General features: G+C 45.0%; 1 protein-coding gene across 1 annotated transcript; it reads left to right on the forward strand.

Annotated features, from left to right (window-relative positions):
* The first annotated feature begins 860 nt into the window (after positions 1–860).
* bbox1 (butyrobetaine (gamma), 2-oxoglutarate dioxygenase (gamma-butyrobetaine hydroxylase) 1) lies at positions 861–18,150 on the forward strand. Its single transcript, XM_069705454.1, has 5 exons — positions 861–1,261; positions 3,793–3,907; positions 16,569–16,767; positions 17,666–17,771; positions 17,950–18,150. The coding sequence occupies exons 1-5, from the start codon at positions 863–865 to the stop codon at positions 18,148–18,150; spliced, it is 1,020 nt and encodes a 339-aa protein (XP_069561555.1). The 5' UTR covers positions 861–862.
* Positions 18,151–22,497: the final 4,347 nt, after the last annotated feature.

Consider the following 22,497-nt stretch of genomic DNA (forward strand, 5'->3'; position numbering starts at 1 on the left):
CTTGAATCCAAAAGTGTTAAAGAGATAGTGGATGCTTGCAAGTAAGAACAACAAGCTCCCACACTTTAATAAAAGAGGGAGACAGGCTATGTTTGCACGGCTACACTAAAGCCATGTCAATATAGATAACAGGACATAATCAAGTTAACACAACAAACAGAAATCAGACACCAGCTGTCTTGCAGTTATTGCTGGAAGTCATCTTTTTTTTCTTCTTCTTCTAACATTTGTCAGCTCCAGTTTTTAGTTGTTTTTTTTTTAATATGGCAGTTTGCTGCTTTTCAGACGCGGTATTTTTAGACCACTGGAAACTTTGCTTACCTTAAAATAATGCTGCTGTTTATCCCCACATTTCTGCTCCAATGTTAGAAACCCGCAGTCAGCAGACCAAGCTCAGCAAATACCTTTTGGTTGGCACGGCGACCAATCGCAGCGCCCGAAGCCATTTTATAGACAGTTCACATTTTGTGTTTTTAATAGCTTGGCGTTCGTTCAAAAACAAGTGAAAACAAGTGAAGTACAGTGACTTTGCTTCTTAAATGGGATATTGAAGAGATATGAGTTGATGTTTAGATGACAAAAACAAAAAGCTTGTTAATGCTCTTTGATACATGAGGATACTCTCTTCCCTTTCTAATAGTCATCGGCCCATGCCTACTACCACTAGGTTTAGTTAAATGGCCTTTAGGCATATGACAATTTTGACATAAGTAAATATAGACAAAAACTTGGTAGCTGGATAGATTTGGTTATTATTAATTCCTGTTTTTCTTTTCCAACACATGAACTAGAGAATAGAAGTGCACAATTCTCAGTCTTTCCCATCTTTCCTACAGAGTTATTAGCCCTTTCTGATTCAGAAATGTGGATGAGTACATTTGCACGTTTTGCCCGGCCGGCCCTACAGAGGAGCACCTGTGCCGCGGCCCGCCAGGCTCTGAGGGTGCGTCGGGCACCAGCTGCAGCTCCGCTACCATCTTGCCGGACTTCAGTGCAGCTTCGTGGGCAGCAGACTCTGGGTTCGGCCTCCCTCCCCGTGGCTCGCCATTCGGTGAGGCACGTCCGGGCTCTGGATGAGGAGAGGCTGATGGAGGTGGAGTGGGAGGACGGAGGCCAAAGTCTGTACCCGTTCACCTGGCTGAAAGACAACTGCCGGTGTCCACACTGTACGCTGGCGTCGGCTCAGGCGCGGACGCTCTTGCTGTCTGATCTTGACATCCACACAGGAGTGGATGTCGTAGAGGTCACCAATGACAACAAGGTAAGTCTGACGTGTTTTTCAGGGTGCAAACGGGCTCGTACAACATGGATGTTCTGTAATAATAGACAAATATTCATGTTTAAATTATGAGCAAAACTGGCCGTGTTCATTTCCAGTAGGATGCATTTTAAAGGAATCAAAACAAAATTAAAACTGCAAGTAGCGATATGCGGGCCCTCGCAAGCTGCACGTCGGGGAGCCAGCAGGTCGAGGCATACTTCAAAAACTGAAAAAAAAAAAAGTAATGTCGTCTGAATTATGAAAAAAAACAAGTTAGTTTTTCCACTGCCTTACATGACTCAAGTGGGGATTGATCCCACAATCTTCGCTGTGAGACGTCAGCGCTAACCACTGCTCTACTGATGGCACGACTGCTTTGCACATTTTGAATGACATAGTTGTTAATTAAGTAGTTAAGTAGTTGCACAACATGCAATAGTACGGCTTTTTTTTTTTTTTTTAACTCGCATGCACGTCCCAAGTGGGGATTGGACCCAAGAGCTTCTCATTATGAGGCATCTGTTCTAACCACTGCACCACTGTGCCAGTTGTCCCAGCTGGATAGGAAAAACGTTTCCTTTTATAGTATGTTGTCAAAAATATGAAATAAAAGTCATATTATAGTGGGTTGTCCGAAATGTGAAAAAAAAGTCATATTATAGCGTGTCGTCCAAATTACGATGAAAAAAAGTCACTATAGCATGTCTTCTAAATTATGATAAAAAATTTAAAAAAAAAGTCATACCAAAATTTGTACGAGCAGAAGCGGTTGCAATGTTTTAGCTTGCACTTTAAATTTTTCTGTTCTTCTTAACAAGAAATTGCATTTTTAGCGGCTTTAACTAACTCAAAAACTCATGGAAGTTGGTGCCTGAATTATTTGCAAAGTTTCGTGAGGTTTGGAGCATCCCTGGACCTTGAACATCAACTTCCTGTGTCACGGCGAAACATCAAACTTTGCCGCATCGCCCTGGCGACGCCCTGTCAGAAAAATGCACGGGCTTCTCAATATATCATAACGTCTTAAGGCTATTCTGACCCAATTTGATATTCATGTGATCAACCAGGCTTGACGAAGCACGTGAAAGTAAAAAAAAAAAAAAACGTAATTTCCTGTTACCAGCAGGTGGCGCTATGACTATGAGCGAAGATGGTGTCTTCAGGGCGTGACTTTTATCAAAGCTGTAATGTTTGGAGGAGGTCAGTCCATGTATATAAGATTTACAGCAATTTGTATTTTTATGGCGAGACGCTCAAAACTTAAAGGTCTTCATATTGTATAAATTCAGGTTTCCATTCTTTATACGATAAAGCAGGTCTAAGTGCAACTGTGCCATTCGGTCTCTCCTAAGTTTGTGATGTCACAAAGTCACGCTCGCCTTTAGCGCAGCCTACCGTCTTTTTTTGTTGTTGTTGTTGTTGTTGTTATGCAGAAGGAAACACAGAGCGGTCGTGGTGCTAGACCGAATAAAAGCTGTCGTTGTCGCGGGCGTCCGTTACTCACAAAAGAGTCAGCCAATCAGAGGAGAGTCGCTGATATCTCCGCGTCTTAAAGACACAGACACAAAACAGCTGGTTCTTGGTGGATCTCCAGATAGGAGCTTAGAAGAAGAGACGTAAAACTAGAATGAGATGTTTTTTTGGGGTACTTAAAGCCACAAGAATATCTTCTTATATATTAAGACTGCAATAAAAGAAAAAGAGGAAAACTGTAAAGTACGAGACCTTTAAACAGCAAGACTCTTTTTACTGAGGTATCATTAACGTTGCTCTAGTTTATGCATGGCATTTCCACTTCGCTGGCTGTTTGAGGGCAACTGCCTGGTGATAAACTGTGGAGGTTGGTGAGGTTAGGAGATCTAATTTTGGCAGACGCACACGTTCAGTCTGACCTTTAAGTCCTCTGAAGGAATCGCCGCTGTGAGCTTTGTCCTTCACAGGATTCGCCCCCCTGAAATGGGACAGGGCTCTGAACAGATCGCTTTGATGTGACGGAGGTGCAGAGTGCCATTTGTTTTTGTCAATTAAATTTAAATACTCTAAGTTTCCCGTACGACTTAAATAATAGTAAACGTGTGTCTTAAATACCGCATCGATGATTTCAACCTTGCATCTGGTTGTGGGAAAATACCAAAGCTAAGATTTAATGGTTGCATTATCCAAAACCCTCTGCAGGTATTTAAAAGGCAGATGGTGAACAAAGTAAAGCGTAATTTTGAGAGGAACAAAATAGGTCTTTCTCAGTTTTATAAAGCAAAAGAACACATTCAAGGTTTAACCTTCACGAGGCAGACCACTCTTTTTCTGACATTTAAAATCGCATCATAAAAAAAAAAAAAAACTGAATAAATCAAGTAAATATTCATCTGGAACATAAAGGAAGTCGCATACTGTTCATTCAAAAGAGAGGCCGTGCACTTTCGTTTGACGGCCTATCACAACAAAACATTAGGAAGTAAAAAGAGAAGGAGCTTTTCTTTAAAAAAAAAAAAAAAATAAAAAAAGATTAATAAGCTTTTATATCTCCGCAGATTTCCATTGTTTGGCCCGACCAGCACATCAGTGTGTTTGACGCAGAGTGGTTGAAGAAACGCTGTTTCTCTCCTGCTGCCAGACAAGCAATGCAAGAAGAGCTTTTCCTCAACGGTGAGTCTGGCTTTTTTTTTTTGTTGTTGTTGTTGTTTTTGATTTTAATGTCCCAAGTCTGTATTTTAGAAGTTCACGTGATGAATTGGTACCGAGGCCTCGTCCTCTGCTCCGGCTGTTCTCTGGGCTCGGCTCTGCATTGTGCCGGGCTGCTCTGCAGTGACATTAGTTTCCACTCTGCAGAAGCTTTGACAAAAAGGGGACTCTTAATGTGGTGGGGCTTATTACAGGGCTGCTATACTAGACTGCTTTAGTTTATTTAGTGTACGTAATAAAGGCACCACTAAGTGTTTCATGGGTATCAAAGACTTTTTAATGTGGAACTTTTGTTCAATGTGTGATGTACATAAAAAAAAGAACAGTAGAATTGGCTCATTTCCTCTGGACTATATTTGCTGTGCCGTAAAGTCAGGTGAGATATGCCATTTTACAGAAAATGTTAAAAAAAAAAGTACACAATTTATACCTCTGTTGACAACAACAACAACAACAACAACAACAACAAAAAAGGGCTGTAGTTATCGGTCCCTCCTTCAGTCCGACACTAATAATTACTTTCTAATTGTTATTGATGTAATGGTAAAAGAGATTACTTTTAAAGGAGGCCATAAATCACAACGCAGCTGTCTTCGAATTAACGGGATGAACAAACACTGTCGTGAATTACTGCATTTTCTAGGCTGTATCCGAGAAGAGCAATTTGTCAGCTTGCCAAGCTGCAGGTGTCACCTGCCGCGTATGAATAGCAAACCGGCAAGTCCGATGAAGCCTGTCACAGATAGGGATGGGCATGTCCAGCCAAAATACTATTTCATATTTGCTGGGAACTATTCGACTATTATTTAAAGACAACCCCCCCCCCACCCGCCTTCCTAACTGTACTACACGTTTTACCGACACCCGGTCGTAACGTGTTCTTGTTCGATAGCGGTCGGTAAACAGCCCTTTACGTGCATCACCGCCACCTACTGGTGGTAGTAACGCATTACAACCAGGCGCCAGTAAAAAAAAAAAAAAAAAAAAAAAAAAACACAGGGGGCGGGAGGGGGGATTGTAGTGATGCTTATAGTTATACTTTCAAAAGTGTGCAGTTATGTGCTGTACCGTCATGCTTTGACTTTTATCGTCCATTTTGTTTTTGCGGCGTTCACCCGTAAATGTAGTAATTTCAGTATTTCCTTGTATCACATTTATATTTTAAGGTTTTATTCCTTTCTACATCATCCCTGTTGTCAGTTGATGAGGATGTGAGGGTTACTGAAAATAATATCTCCCGACATTTGTGTAAAATAACCAAAATTGTAGAATGTGATTTTCCTTCTGGTTTATTCCGTCATTTCATTTCATGTATTTTTTTTTTGTTAGTTTTACAAAAATTTTAATATATTGATATAATCTTCTCTGGCTGCAGTAAACGTGAATTAGGTGTGTTCACCGGTAGATTGTTTATTAAGCTCTAAAATTGTCAAGGAACAACCTAAAAGAGAAAAATATATGTGAATTGAAATGTAATCCATAATGGAAATGAGGGGTCGTTAAATGATAAGGAATTAAGCAGCAGCACGGTGTGTGTGTGTGTGTGTGTGTGTGTGTGTGTGTGTGTGTGTGTGTGTGTGTGTGTGTGTGTGTGTGTGTGTGTGTGTGTGTGTGTGTGTGTGTGTGTGTGTTAAAAGAAAAATGAGCGTACTCGCTCTGCTAAACTTTCCTGGGGAAAAAAAAAAAAAAAAAAAAGATGCCCCCGATTTAAACTCTTCTTTCCACACATTTTCTTTTTTTTTTTTTTTTTTTTTTCTCACCGACATTACAGGGTTGGTCAGGAAGTACGTTTTTTCTGAAGACTGGGAAGGGAACTCATTTTACAGTACATTTACAACGGCCCAATACGCTTTACAGTCTGCCAGGCAGCCGAGGAGAAAGTTCAGCTGTGGAACAAGGTAGCAGCACTTCAGTGGTGCGGGGGGATGGACTGCAGTCGGTTTGTGTACACACACGTGGTCCTGAAGGACCCACAGGGCTGAGCGGCTGCCGCTCTGTCCAACGCTGATTAAGGGGTCCGTGTTTCAGACCTCCTCCCGTTCGTGTTGAAATGTAAACAGATCCCCCTCGTCGTAATTAACAGACAGACATTTTATCTTTTCTTTTTTTTCTTCTTTTTTTTTCTTTTTTCTAAAACACTCAGCTCAGAGCCGAGAGTGCCCCCCTTGGAAGACGGTGCTAAGCTCACGCACTAAAACACAATTAAACACACGCTTTCTCTGGGTTTAATTATACTCCCCTCCCCTCCCCTCCACCCCCCTCCTCCCCCCCCCCCTCCCCAACCCCGAGCACCAACCTGAAATTCCTGATAAAATACCGGGGAAGGTCTCCGCTGTCAACTGATGGACGGTTCCGCCGGTGTTCTCGCTCCGTACTCCTCCGTCGACGTTAACCCGATGAAGCGAAGTCCACAGTTTTGAATTTATGTTTCCTTTTTCATGCGGCGCGCTTCGATTTTTACAGGCCCCGGGTCGGCCCGTTTTAAGTGCTCTCCAACAGCGAAAGTGGAGCACGCGTGGGACACTGTGAGGTCGATGTGATAATTGGAGCTCTGTTTGTTTTTTTTTGTGGTTGTTTTGTTTTTTATTCGGCCTACCGTACCTTCTGTTTTTACATCTTAAGTAATGTTTACTTCTGCTGCTTTTTACTGTTTCTACAGAGTTGTGCTTTTTAAAACCACAGCGTGCAGCTCCGCGGCGACGATTAGTAGCGAGACGTGGAAATATTACTGTTCAAGGGCCCTTATTAAACTAAAAAGAAATGTATAATGCAAAAAAAACAACAAAAAAAAACGTTTTTTTGAAATAGAATAGCTTTTAATAGAGCAGCAATTGTTCGGGTCAGCTTAAGGATACGGTCGGTTCGAGAGGAAACCTTTATTCTCAAACAGGAGTTGTTACTTTTTAAAGTACCATTTCAGTCTGATCTTCAGGCCGGTAGTTATTTTTCAAATGTCTACCGTAGCGCGTTAGATGCACATGTAATTTGTCAGCATCTCCACTCCGCCGTCCCTGCACATCCTCTCCAGGCAAAACCGAGCTGAGGTGCGCGACGTGAAACAGCGTTAAGGCAGCGGGACCGTCGAGAAAGGCTGACGTCTGTATAACTGAGAGTCTCATTCGGGCCCCCATCTGTCTCTGCCATATGGAAAACAGTTTTAGAGTGAGGGTCAAGAAAATAGCTGCGTGTTCTGACCAAATACAAACTCGCCGTTGTCAGTATTTCCTTCCTTGGGAACGAACAAATCCCTGAGCCTGCAGATGCGTGTAACCAGGAATTTCAAACTCAAACCGCCCGGTTTCTCCAGACTGAGGACTTCTTCAGACGATTTCACACCGAGTCTCCCAATAGTTTAATGTACCATTTATTATTGTTGTTTGGACATTTCAAATTTGGATTTTTTTTTTTTTTTTTTCCACTGTCTTTTAATTCTACGACTTTTCTTCGTGCGTTTCGGCAGCTCTGCCTTCTGTTTGCAGATGTTTTGCCAAAGAACAGAGCTTGTTGGAAACAATTCAGCTGCTTCATCTTTCGGGAAACGTCCTTGAAATGAGTTTTTTTTTTTTTAAAGCCCGTCCTCGTTTGCTTTTTTTTCCTTTTTTGAAGCAATCGTTAGTAGGTCACCGCTTTCCTGACCAGACGTATTCCAAGTGCGAATAGAGGACTGAAATACCAATCCGATCTGAGAGGTTGGCTGTTATCGTTGCGTTCACATTTTCAAGTACTGTTTAAAAAAAACAACAACAAAAAAAAAAAACAGCCAGCAAAGACTGCTGTTGTGTACTCGGCGAACCGAAAATGGAACAGGACGTTAACTGCGACACATCCCGAGTAGCACTTGCAAATAGTTCAGAAGAGAGGTCAGAAAACAACTCGTCCACTCGGACTATGTAAACTACGCGCTCAACACAACGCCGGAGATTAACGAGAGGCCAGAAACTGCCAGCGACTTTTTATCCAAACGCGTTTTTTGTTTTTCCCCCCCCCACGAGCGCCACAACGAGGTCGTCGCTCGCGGTTTTGAGTGAAACGCGGCGGCTGCTCCTAAGCAGATCGCCGTGAAATTCGACGCAGGCGTTCACGTTCCCCTCGGGATGAATTGCACGAAGACCGTGGCGATCCGCTCGCTTTTTCACTCCTGCAACGTGGAGTGACAACAAATCTTGCAGAGGCAGTCACGGTCTCCGGAGGATGATCCCGAATGGTATTCATCATCCCCAGGCATCAAAAACGCTCCCCGGGACGCCTTCGGTCTGATGTATTTCCATTTCCTCGGACAAATGTCGTTAAGGGCCAACTCGGTAGTCGGCATCACAAGTGGAACGTCGGTCAAACACTGTGTGATAAACAAAAACAAAAATAATCAGACGCCTTTATCTCTGCTCCTGTCGAACGCAAGGATTTGCGACTTATTGGCAAATGTGTTCAGGACCTTTGGAAAGCACGCGTGCCATGTTCTTGCTGACATGTGCACTCCGGGCCTCTTGTTAGGAGAGCGACGATGTCAAGTTGCTCTCGGGAGCACCGAGACCTTGTGTCACCAACACCCCCCCCCCCCTTTTTTTTTTTTTTTTATCTGCGATGACTCTTCCTTTCACCAATAAATCTGTCGGGTGGTTTACTTAACGGCCGCCAGATGCTTTCAATATTTGAACCTCGTCATCGTCGCGAGGTCTCCCATTTTGTCCTTGTCATGTTTACTTAGTCGGGGTGGGAATCATGACTAATTTCATGTCACTGATATTTAAAAGACGGTTATAAGAGAGGTTAAACAGATTTTTTTTTTTTTTTTTTTTTTCACCGAGTAAAAATATGCCCAAAGGCAAGTCCAGAGCTTTTCATCACACTCAAAACACCACTCCACTTTGGGATTTTGTAAATGTAGTCTTTCCAAAGGGCATTTCCAACCATTCAGTTTACCGTTTCGAATCGCTCGCCCTCAAAGAGGCATGACGCCGTGTCATTTTTGTCACAAATTCACTCATTTGCAACGATCAGTCATAATAAGCGCAATGGGTTTCACTAATAGAAGTGAGCGGCGTGGAGTCGAGAAACAAAAGAGCTTCAAGACCATTACTGTCTGTAAAGTGTTTCTGTTTCTTCCACTTGATTTGATTTTATTAATAGAACAACAGCTCAGCCGACGTGCAGCTTTTATCTAAAATGACCACCTACGATATAAACCGTAAATATAAGAATTTAATCGCCGTGATTAAACTGGTCTTAATGCAATTTATGCCATCCTTCTTTTTTGTTTGCTGGACCGAGTTAAAACTCGGATTTGATTTCTCATTTTACTCCCAATTCTTGTATTTTGTGCCTTTAACTCTCGAATCGATCAATGCTGCTGTTGATCGGTCAGTAAAAACTGAACAGTCAATTTAGAATAATATGACGAGTGTAGGAAACATGGAAAGGAGTGCGTCAGACAAAGTTAGAGAAATTGTACTTTGGAAAAAAAAAAAAAAAAAAAAGTGAAAGAAAACAGTGAAGACACTAAAGGTGCAATGAGATTTCTCTGACTGTGGCAGCTCTCCCTATTATATTCTCCTCCGGCCTGCCAAAAAAAAACAACAACAACAACAACAACAACAACAACAAAAAAAAGCCTCCCTAGTCACCAGTCGCAGCCAAACACATGAAGCATTTCTTCTGTCAAAAGTCTGATAAGGGCCATACATGCCCTAAATACAAAGAGGAAAATATTCCCTGACAACGTCTACTGTAGTAAACTGCGCAGCTATTTGTGCTGCTTGTTAATGCGCTTTGATAACAACACAAAGAGACGATCTGCAGCGGCCTCGACAAGCGCAACGCTTTTCCGTCTTGTCGACCGAAAAAAAAGGCAACAGACGAGTTCGAGCTGATTCGGAAGCCGTGCTGCCCGAAGTGCCGACGAGTCGGGAGGGGAGCGAACGCCGCGTCCCCATTCGACAGGCTTCTTCGCTCCGCCCGGTTTTGAACGAATTCAAATAAACGCGAATGGAGCGATGCTCTTCTGAAGTCAAACCTTTCCCCTGGTTCTGCAAGTGCAGCAAGTCTGAGGTCACATCTGCCCGCGCAAGACACCCAGAAACGTTCGCACTTCATCTTTCTGCGTCTTGGGAGTCGAACCGGCGCCGCAGAACAGGCGGACGGAGGACCAGAGGGGAGCCGCGCTTAAAAACTGAAATCTTTTTACACATTGGCTTTGTTAGATGTTTGATTCAGCATTTTTTTTTTTATAAAGTAACTGTTTATAAAGTTTCATCTTTATTCTTTTTTTTTTTTTACATATCAGGTTGAGCATTTTACTTCACAATTGAGTTGTTTGTTGGTTTTTAAAGAGATCAAGTTTTTGAGTGATTTTTTTTTATTTATTTGTATTTTTTTTTTTTGGTAGTTCTCTTCCTTGTGGTTTGTGGCATCGAAAATTGACCTCGTTTCCTGTTTCAAATACTGAGATTTTAAGTCCATTAAAATTTTATTTGACTCGGACATTTACCGTAAACTCGCTGACGGATCGGTCCCTGACTCTCTCTCAAACAGACTCGGTTGACTTTGGACTTTTCTCCATTAAGTCCGCTGACTGATTCCATAACTCGGCCAAGTAGCAGCTGATTTGTCAATTCCCCCGTCTGGCTGTGTTTTCTTTTCTTTTTTCCCCCCCATTTGCCATCTGGTCTGAATTTAGCCTTCTATGTCACCCCTTCTTCAGCTGACAGAAAGGCTCCTGGAAACATTGCCGTGGAGGTCCATCAGTGGAAAAACTTGGATGTTCTTCCAAAACCTGACCGTCACCTCACACGCCATTTACAACTTCGACAAAAACCCAACTTTCCAACTTTTCGAGGCTGCGTTATCAACCTGAAAGGAATCTGAGGAATCCATACCGTAAACTACAACTTCATTGGTCATCATCAGCTGTTTTGTAGTGTGTTGTAAAGGCCGTTTAGCCGCTCAGGCCTGTCAAGGCATAATGACGGTCAGCCAAACCTTCCACGTATCACGCGCCTCTTTCCAGAAATCTAGAAATGTCACTATTTTCCACCCACGCACAGTTTATTTTTCTCACCGCGTGTGCCTATAATTCCTTCACGGATCAGCTGTGTTTGGGTTAAATCCCTTTTCTTTGTCATCTCTTATGCAATTTCAACACCTTTACATCAGACTGCAGGGGAAGCTTAATAGTTATAACGACTGGATTTTTCATCTCCTCGGCGAGGCGGGCGTCCCGCTTGGTAGTTAAAACAACACGGAAAAGCGTTTGAGTACGGGTTGCCAAAAAGAGGACATCGTTTGACAAACGACCGCGAGGCTCAGACGGAGAAGGAGTTTGAGTTTGGATTAGTGTGTGTGTGTGTGTGTGTGTGTGTGTGTGTGGACGGCCTGCAGCGCTCCGGTGAGAAAACACTGCTCACACTGTTTCCTCCAACCTGGGAATGCAGAGGTTGGCTGCTCCGTCATCCAAGGTCTGTTTCCTAAATAGAAGTGTGTTTGTGGAGTTACTGGAGGGTGGAGTGCTGCTCCACTGATTCACACGTACACACACATCAGACACACTGTGAAAACAGAAACTTGCATATTAATTGTTGACTGGAATATAAATGGGAACCCAGTTTATTTTATTTTTCTAATGTCTGGTGTCCTGGACTTGGACCTCTGATAGGATTAGGATTATATTGGAACATTTTATATTCTTTATAAAGACCTGCGATGACTAAAAATGGAAGATTTGGAGGGGGGGGGGGCGGGTGAAGCATTTTACATTTCTTAATATGGATATAAATGAGTTGCTGAATATGGTGCTTTGTTCTTTAAAATAAATAATTAAATTGCTCTAAGATCTCCTGCCTAAAACCTGATTTAAATAAGAGTTGACGATCTATATTGAACACACATATTTTCTCTACTACACACATTAATAGAGGCAAAAGAATGTAAATGATGTATTACTTGCTGCACTTATTAAGGAAGTTGAAGATGCTTTGTTCTGTGGTGGAAGTATTCAGATATCAAAATAGAACTTGCATAAATATTATATTTTAAAGTAAGTACTCATAATACAGAAATATGGCTATTATATATTTCATTATTAGATTTTTGTTTTACTGATGCATTAATGGGTAAGATGGGTTTAAGTGTTGAGTGGCTGAGGGTAGTTTAAGCTATAAAAATACAGATCATTATATGTTTTGTGCATATCTTTTTGTAAAGTAACTAAACTGTATTATGGTAAAAAAAAAAAAAGTACAATGTTTACCCCTGAATTATAGCGTAGTAGAAATATAAAACAGCCCAAGAACAAGCATCTCAAAGTACGTACATCGATACGTCAATAAAAAAAAACTAAGATCACCCAATAAAGGGATATTTTGGGGGCGATTTGCAGCTGAAATCAGACAAACGTATCCCATATTTATTTCAGTAAAATCTCTCCAAAAAAATGCTTCCGCGAGAACAGCTTGAATCTAATTCATAAAGTCTTCTTTCAAAGACGGTTGTTTATGCCCGTCTGGCTCCGAAACCCTCGGCCGTGCATTCCTCAAGACAGACCATCCAAGTGTGCTGATCCGAGCTCTGTGATAATACAAAAAAAAAAAAACTTAACCGAGTCAAAACAAAAGCTCTGTGGATAACTGCAGCGATTCGAGCGGAGCTTTGAAGGCAGCTGCAGAGGAGAGTGACGCAGACCTGCGAGCTTCAACCGACCACAGCGAGGGCAGAGCCAAACTGCCATGAGCTGCACTGACAGCCACCGGAGCCTCGGCTTCAGGTTTCCTCATCTGGAAAAGCCACTGTAGCAGACCCCGGCTGAGGAGGGACGTTGGGAGGTGGGGGGAGGGGGGAGGTGGGGGATTATGCACATATACTATCTTGTCAGGCTGTCAGAGGTCGTCCTTCCTGTGAAAACCGCAGCGATTTTACACGAATGAGCACACGGCAGAAGCTCAAGGCTGTTTCGGCCTGACGCTCCCCCTCGCTCTTTTAATTTTCTTGCATTCACAGGTTTAAAAACAAAAAACAACAACAACAACAAACAAAAAACGCATGCTAATTCTGACATAGTATCTTTAACCGCAGGTGGAAACTATGCAAGACATGATTTTTTTTTATTTATTATTGGCTATGTGGATGCAGTAAAAGAATAAAACTGGGAATTTGCTTGGAGCGAATAAGAGTGCCGAGTAGGAAAGTATAAAATACCGCTGGCTCAGCTCGATCTCGACTGCTCGATCGGCACCTGAGTTACGAGCCTTTTTGCGACCGCGGAGGTTTGGTGCGCCGGAAAACCTGAGCCGAGAACACGTCGGATTTTTTTGCTGGAACGTTGGGGGGGAGGGAGGATCGCGTTGTCGGGGAGGGGGGATCGCGTTGTCGGGGAGGGAGGATGGCGTTGTCGGGGAGATAGGATGGCGTTGTCGGGGAGGGAGGATGGCGTTGTCGGGGAGGGAGGATGGCGTTGTCGGGGAGATAGGATGGCGTTGTCGGGGAGGGAGGATCGCGTTGTCGGGGAGGGAGGATCGCGTTGTTAGGGAGATAGGATCGCGTTGTCGGGGAGGGAGGATCGCGTTGTCGGGGAGGGGGGATGGCGTTGTCGGGGAGATAGGATGGCGTTGTCGGGGAGGGAGGATCGCGTTGTCGGGGAGGGAGGATCGCGTTGTCGGGGAGGGAGGATCGCGTTGTCGGGGAGGGAGGATCGCGTTGTGAGGGAGGGAGGATCGCGTTGTTAGGGAGCGAGGATCGCGTTGTTAGGGAGGGAGGATCGCGTTGTTAGGGAGGGAGGATTGCGTTGTTGGGGAGCGAGGATCGCGTTGTCGGGGAGCGAGGATCGCGTTGTCGGGGAGATAGGATCGCGTTGTCGGGGAGATAGGATCACGTTGTCGGGGAGGGAGGATCGCATTGTCGGGGGAGCGAGGATCGCGTTGTTAGGGAGGGAGGATCGCGTTGTTAGGGAGCGAGGATCGCGTTGTTAGGGAGCGAGGATCGTGTTGTTAGGGAGCGAGGATCGCGTTGTTCGGGAGCGAGGATCGCGTTGTTAGGGAGCGAGGATCGCGTTGTTCGGGAGGGAGGATCGCGTTGTTAGGGAGCGAGGATCGCGTTGTTCGGGAGGGAGGATTGCATTGTTAGGGAGCGAGGATCACGTTGTTCGGGAGCGAGGATCGCGTTGTTAGGGAGCGAGGATCGCGTTGTTCGGGAGCGAGGATCGCGTTGTTAGGGAGCGAGGATCGCGTTGTTCGGGAGCGAGGATCGCGTTGTTAGGGAGCGAGGATCGCGTTGTTAGGGAGCGAGGATCGCGTTGTTCGGGAGGGAGGATCGCATTGTTAGGGAGCGAGGATCACGTTGTTAGGGAGCGAGGATCACATTGTTAGGGAGCGAGGATCACATTGTTAGGGAGCCCACCTGGTTGCTCTCCTGACCTGAGAGGTTTTGAACCGTTTACCAGCTGGTTGTCAACGGCGCCCGTCAGCTGGTTGGTGCCGAGCATGTGAAGCCCGTTGATGGAGCTTCAATGCCGAAGACTTCATCTTGCTGTCTTTGAACAAAGCCACCAGAGCTGAGAGTGAACCGTCCTGACGAAAAACCACCGAGCATCAGCAACCAAAACAGAAAGCTGAAAGATGCTAAAAAAAAAGAGAAAAGAGGCTCCATAAAGATGAAGCAAACTGTGGAGCGAAACGTCTCTAAGGAACTGTGATTATTATCAGCGACACACCTTCACATGATAATTGATAATACATAATACAACATAAATGTTGACTTTGTCAAATTTGTTTTTAACTATGAAATACAACATTTTAAATCAAACTGTATTCTGAAAGGTAGCTGGTGGTGGATCGTGAACTGCAGCGGAATAAACAGTACAACTCGTGAAATTAAGCATTATAAGTACAGCAAGTAGGACAACTACTTCACCAGTGGACTTTTAGTACAGTGCTTTCATAAAAGTGCTTTCTAACCACTAAAACTGTGATTTATCTGTTCTGAACTCGGATTTTTATCAGTTCAGGGAAAAAAGAAAAGAAAAAAAAAAGACCTCGTTTGGTTGTTTTTTTTGTTTTTTTTAAATGAACCCCCCCACCCCCAAAAAAATAAAAAAACGTTCTCGTCGTCCCTTCACATCTAGGATTTGTGATTCGCCTTCCCAGTTAACAACACGCTGCCGCGATTACGCGATCGGAGGGCAGATATTCACGCAGCGTTATCATCGTCTGGCGCGAACCCGGCCCGCCCGCGCCGTGAACCCTCTCGACGGCGGCAGCGCGCGACGACGCGCCTTCCGGTTCAGACCTCGGGCCGCTCCGACGCTCCGGCGCGTCCCGACGATCGACCGTGTTGCCGATCTGCCGTTTCATCTCGGTGCGCTTCGTACCTCACAAAAAAAAACAACAACAACAAAAAACAAAAAAACACCAACAGCCTCCTGGAACTCCGCATCCTTTTTGTTGCGTCCCTAAATCTCTACGGCCTTCAGAGTGAGCCGTCCCCCATCTTCCTTTTTATGGTTTCGGAGTCTTCAGATGATAAATTTCGCATGGAGCTCGGCGACTTCACCCTCTCCCTCCCTCCCCCCTCCCCCTTTTTGCCAGCTTCAACCTCGTAATCCGGCTCGTGATGCAGCCATTTGGAAAGTTGTTTTCCGAGAGACGCCGGGAGGAACCGCCGACACCAGACAGGTACACAATCTCCCCCTCAGTTAAAAACCTCCCCATCCTCCCCCTCCTCCCGCAAAATGTACTTAGCAGCTGTTTCTCCGGGAGTCGCTGGAGAGAGAGGCTGCATGGAAAAAGGAGTGGAGCCAGCTGGGCGGAGAGCAGCGGGAGGATTTCTCCCCCCCCCGGCCCCCTGCCCCCCCCACACACACCCCCACCACTTCTGTCCGTCCGTCCGTCCGTCCGACGGAGGCGTGCCGGTTCCTCTCAGCGAGCGAGCCTCAATTCACCTCCAAGCGCGCAGACGAACGCGTCCGGCCGCGAGCTGCGACGTTTATAGATTTAACGGTTTCTAATGAAGCAGGGCGACAATGATGGACGTGTGAATGAGTCGTTTCCTTTCTGTATCCAAACAAAGTCTGACACACTGTTAACCACTTCTAATAAGACCGGGGGGAGAAGGGGGGTTTTGGGTTTGTTGTTTTTTTGGGGGAGAGTTGTGTTTCAGGCTCGATACAACTGATGGACTTGATATTCTTTGTACCTGTAGCGCAGCAGAATGAAAACAAACCCAAAAAAGGGTCAGCCGCGCGCCGACGGCGGCCGCGAGATAACGGAGGCCGCTGCGCTCCGTGCGCTCCGGCTGAGCCGCGGAGATAAGGCCCAAAAACACAGAACGGGACCGAAAGGCGCCGCCGGCGTCTCGCGGGCCCCCCAAAAAAACAAAAAAAACCAAGAAAAAACCTGGGCGGGCTCTCAGCGGTCGTCTGCGGCCGGCTGAGATTTACTCACGTGACGCGGAGTAAAATGCGGCGACGCATAAAAGAAGAACACGCGGGTTCTCGTGGAACGAGAAGCGAACAGAAGGTTTTTTTTTTTGTTTTTTTTGTGTAACGGACAGCCGGGAGAACGAGGAAATCCGCCGTCCCGTCCCCCCCCCCCCCGGGTCCGGGGCAAATCCGAAATAACGCCGTTGTTCCTCCGTTTTGCAGAGCGCTACTACTGGGACTCCACGCTGCGCATCCCCACGGCCGACTACCGGGAGGTCCTGCGCGACGACGAGGCGGCGCTGGCCTGGCTGCTGGCCCTGCGCCGCGTCGGCATCGTCTACCTGAAGGGGGCTCCCGCTGAGCGGGGCCAGGTGGCCCGGCTGGCCGAGAGGATCGGCTACCTCCGGCTGACGTTCTACGGGTAAGACTCTGCCGATTCTGGCCGCGAGTCGTCCGAAGCCGAAGTTTAATAATCTCGACTCCCCCCCCCCCCCCCCCGGCTAAATCTCGAGCTGCTGAATTCCCCCCCCTCTCCCCCCGCCGGTCATGTCTTTAAGCCGGAGCCGAGCACGGCGGGGTTATTAGTGAGAAAAAAAGAAAAGAAGAAAAGAAATCCGACATCGTCTTATTTACTCGCCTTTTTCTGGAAAAGAATAAAGTGGATGGATATTTTGAATGCAAGACAACTTCACAACGATGCGTTCGCTTGTCAGGTTATCTGCGGCTTCGATTCCCGTCGCGGTGTTTTCATCACACCCGAGTTCGTCGTCACTTTGACTTATTGCGGCGCTGATTACTCGAGGACGCGGACGGGGGAAGAAAACAACCGAAACACCACTCCAGCTTCTTTTTTTTTTTTTTTTTTAAGCCAGGAGGAATTACCTGGCGCACTCAGTCAGAACAGAGGTTTTGGAGCGTGAAGCTCTTCCTCCCGCCAGCCGATGACATCATCGGCAAGCTCGAAGGGCCCGCCGCCATCAGAGAAACTCGCCCTGTTTTTTTTTTTTTTTGTTTGAACGAGTCGGACACCATCCAGACGAGTCGTGCAAAACAAGAACACGGGAGGTCACTTTTACCTCACCGGCGCTCGACTCCCGCCGCATCTCAACGAAGCGCCGACTTAAGAGGCTGCGGCCGAAGCCGTCCGGGGGTGTGGGGGGGCGGAGGGGGGCTGCGAACTTCACCTATCATCCTGTTTTTCTTTTCTTTTTTTTGGTCTTCTCTCCGCTCGGCTCCCTAATTGCCGTCGCCGACCTCCCGGAGCCGAAAGTTAAACGACGAAAGCGGAGTTCATTAGCGAACGTTATCTCTGTCCTCAGGCCCACATGGCAGGTGCGGGACAAACCCATGGCCAACAACGTGGCCTACACGTCCGGGAAGCTCAGCCAGCACACCGACTACCCGGCGTTACACTTCGCACCTGGAGTGAGTACAAAAAAAATAAAAAATGAAACTATTAAAACATTAAAAAAGTGAAACTGCACCAAACAGACACGGGTTCAGTTCATGAGTTACTGCCGGCGTTTTGGGTTTTAATGTTGTCAGAGTTTTGAGACGAACGTGCGCGTGTGTGTGTGTGTGTGTGTGCGTGCGTGTGTCGCAGGTTCAGTTTCTGCACTGCATCGAGCAGGCGGCGTCGGGCGGCGAGAGCGAGGTGGTGGACGGCTTCCACACGGCCGAGCAGCTGCAGAGAGAAGACCCCGAGGCCTTCGGGACGCTCACCTCGCTGCGCGTGGACTTCACCGACACCGGCACCGACTACTGCGACTTCATGCTGCAGTCCAAGAAGCGCATCATCGAGTGAGTGCGGCCGGGAGCGGTCCGAATTCGTCCGTCCGTCCGCGAGGACGCGTTTAACTGAGGGGAAAGGACTCGGAGCTCATCAAACACGTTCGAAACCAGGGGTTGAACGTCTGTGTGTGATATTTGGTGATTTGAAATCAGACGCTGCCATCTGCTGGCCAGAAATATTACACCCGCCCCGCCGGAGGCTGTAAAAGAGCCTCCTGTTTAAAAGACTCGGCGTGTAAGACCTTTCGGCCATGTTGTTAACTTGGAGGAGAAAAAAAAAAAAAAGACAAAAAAAGACAAAAACAAATCAGATGTTCTCTTTTGAACGGTTGATATTTAAGTCAATGTGTCCGATCAATAAACGAGCCCCTCCAGATGCACTCTGGGTAAACACACCGAAAGCATTGACTGTATTCATAATGGGTAAAGTCTTTGGATCGCTTTATTTGTCCGACCAACGGTACAATATCCAAATATGTTTTAACTAAAGCAGCAAATCCTCGCGGCAGAGAAGCAGGAAGTCGAGAGCGGAGACGAAATTATTAGTTCATTAATCGGTTTTAGTCGATTTACCGGAAACTAATCTGCAGTAAAAATTTCGTAATCACTCATTTAAGTTACATAGAAACATGTGCGCGGGACTGTTGAAAACATCAACATCATCGTTTTCAAATGTTTTAGATACCAAAATACCATTTGCACTTTATTAATAGATTGATTCCTTTTTGAATTGAGGATGTTTGACTTCAATTTTTTATTTCAAAATGGATTTTAAGTCAGGCTTTTCCCACAGGTCAGGAAATATCAGGGAATATCAGAAAGTATCAGGAAGTATCGGAATATCAGGAAATATCAGGGGATATCAGGAAGTATCGGAGTATCAGGGAATATCAGGAAGCATCAGGGGATATCAGGAAGTATCAGGGGATATCAGAAAATATCAGGGAATATCGGGATATCAGGGAATATCAGGAAATATCAGGGAGTATCAGGGATTATCAGGAAATATCAGGGAATATCAGGAAGTATCAGGAAATATCAGGGAATATCATGAAATATCAGGGAATATTAGGAAATATCAGGGAATATCAGGAAGAATCAGGGAATATCAGGAAATATCAGGGGATATCAGGAAGTATCAGGGAATATTAGGAAATATCAGGGAATATCATGAAATATCAGGGAATATTAGGAAATATCAGGGAATATCAGGAAGAATCAGGGAATATCAGGGAATATCAGGGGATATCAGGGAATATCAGGAAATATCAGGGAGTATCAGGGAATGTCGGAGTATCAGGGGATATCAGGAAATATCAGGGAGCATCAGGGAGTATGAGGGAGTATCAGGAAATATCAGGGGATATCAGGTGATATCAGGGAGTATGAGGGAGTATCAGGGAATATCATGGAATATCAGGAAGTATCAGGGAATACCAGGAAATATCAGGGAATATCAGGAAGTATCAGGGGATATCAGAAAATATCAGGGAGTACCAGGAAATATCAGGGAATATCAGGAAGTATCAGGGGATATCAGAAAATATCAGGGAATATCGGGATATCAGGGAATATCAGGAAATATCAGGGAGTATCAGGGAATAGCAGGAAGAATCAGGGAATATCAGGAAATATCAGGAAGTATCTGGGAGTATCAGGGAATATCAGGGAATATCAGGAAATATCAGGGAGTATCAGGGGATATCAGGAAATATCAGGGAGCATCAGGGAGTATGAGGGAATATCAGGAAGTATCAGGGAGTATCAGGAAGTTTCAGGGAATATCAGGGAGTATCAGGGAATATCAGGAAATATCAGGGAGTATCAAGGAATGTCGGAGTATCAGGGGATATCAGGAAATATCAGGGAGCATCAGGGAGTATGAGGGAGTATCAGGAAATATCAGGGGATATCAGGTGATATCAGGGAGTATCAGGGAGTATGAGGGAGTATGAGGGAATATCAGGAAGTATCAGGGAATATCAGGAACTATCAGGGAATATCAGGAAGTATCAAGGAATATGAGGAAATATCAGGGAATATCAGGAAATATCAGAGAATATCAGGAAGTATCAGGGAGCATCAGTGAGTATGAGGGAGTATCAGAGAATATCAGGAAATATCAGGGAGTATCAGGGAATGTCGGAGTATCAGGGAATATCAGGAAATATCAGGGGATATCAGGAAGTATCAGGGAATATCAGGAAATATCAGGAAGTATCAGGGAGTATCAGGGAATATCTGGAAATATTAGGGAATATCAGGGAATATCAGGAAGTATTAGGGAGTATCAGGAAATATCAGGGAATATCAGGGAGTATCAGGAAATATCAGGAAGTATCAGGGAATATCAGGAAATATCAGGGAGTATGAGGGAATATCAGGAAATATCAGGAAATATCAGGGAGTATCAGGAAGTGTCAGGGAATATCAGGAAGTATCGGAGTATCAGGGAATATCAGGAAATATCAGGGAGTATCAGGGAATATCAGGAAGTATCAGGACATATCGGAGTATCAGGAAATATCAGGAAATATCGGAGTATCGGAATATCATGGAATATCAGGAAGTATCAGGGAGTATCAGGAAATATCATGAAATATCAGGGGATATCAGGGAATATCAGGAGATATCAGGGAGTATCAGGGAAATATCAGGAACTATCAGGGAATATCAGGGAATATTAGGAAATATCAGGGAATATCAGGGAATATCAGGAAGTATCAGGGAATATCAGTGAAAATCAGGAAGTATCAGGGAATATCAGGAAATATCAGGGAGTATCAGGGAATATTAGGAAATATCAGAATATCAGGAAATATCAGGGAATATCAGGAAGAATCAGGGAATATCAGGAAATATCAGGGAGTATCAGGGAATGTCGGAGTATCGGGATATCAGGAAATATCAGGGAGCATCAGGGAGTATGAGGGAGTATCAGGGAATATCAGGAAGTATCAGGGAGTATCAGGAAATATCAGGGAATATCAGGAAGTATCAGGGAACATCAGGGAATGTCGGAATATCAGGGAATTTTGTTTCCATGTTTCAATTTGATGTTCTATTTATCAAAGCGTCATATTTTCCATGTATGCAGCTCCAACGTTAGTTATTGTCAGCGCTAGTCGTCACTGACAGAGATTGAAAACGTAGTTAATTAGGTTTTGAGCTAATCCCCATTATTGTTGGATCAACGATTTGTCTTCGCGACCGGTATTCAGACATTCATTTAATTTCTTTCAATGCCGACCCGACCGGAGAGGCGCGCGCCTTTTTTTTCTTCTTCCTCTCTGTTCATTACAGGTCATTGAATTTGAGGTTGTTGTTTTTTTCCGGTCCGTGAAATTGTAAATTCCTGCTTTTGACGTCGTCGTCCCCCCCCCCCCCTCCCCCGTCCGTCTCTCCGAGCAGCGTCGACGCGGAGGGACGAGTCGAGAGGATCAACTACAACAACGCCACCAGGGACTCGGTGCTGGACGTCCCGCTGCGGCAGGTGCAGCCCTTCTACCGGGCGCTGAAGGCCTACGTGGACGTCCTCAGCCGACCGGAGAACGTGGTCACCTACAGGATGGAGCCCGGTCAGTGTTCGCCCCCCCCCCCCTATTTATTTATTTTTAATCCTACTCGTGATGCCAGAATCCATTATTTATACACTTTAATACACGATCAGTGTTCGTTACTTCGGCGTGAGGCGGGTGGTGTTTTGCCCCGGAGCATGCAGCCGTCGCTTTCAGGTTTAGGACCGTTTTTTTTTTTTAACAAGAATATTATTTTTATAACGAGTCATCTGGAAACATATTAAAAAAAAAACGTGTTTTTCTACTAACGGCTGCCAGACAGTTTTCATGTCAGTCAGTAAAACTGAACACAAACAAGAAGCCGTTTTAATATTTTTTTTCTCTCTGCGGTAAAAGTGCTCGTAAAACGTCGAGAGGATATTTTTGCCAGATTGGAAGTGAGGTAAGCGTGACGGTCTGATGTCATGACGGCGGTGGAAGAAAGTGCTCAGGTCCTTAACTTCAGTAAAACAAACACTCAAAACAAAACTTGTGAAAATAACCCACTGCAAGTCCTCCGTTCAAAACCTTATTTAAATACGATCGGCAAAACGAACCGAAAGGATTAAAAGTTCAGGTTGTTGGCGGTCGAAATGGTTCGTGCGTATACACTATATTTATCTTATAAAAGCAGAAGAATACAGAACGTCTCATCCTTCGGTTTATCAGACAAATTCCTGCTGAAGATGATTTAAGATCGATAAATTTGGACGGGAAGGAAATGAAAAAAAAAAAAAAAAAAAAAAAAAAACGATATTCGGGAAAAAGAAGTGGAAACGAAAGCCCGTCAAGATTAACGAGCT

The sequence above is a fragment of the Brachyistius frenatus genome, unplaced genomic scaffold (genome assembly GCF_029030835.1).
Source record: "Brachyistius frenatus isolate BFR_SWC_R1_liver_20210118 unplaced genomic scaffold, ASM2903083v1 Contig_56, whole genome shotgun sequence".
NCBI classification, from domain to species: domain Eukaryota; kingdom Metazoa; phylum Chordata; class Actinopteri; family Embiotocidae; genus Brachyistius; species Brachyistius frenatus.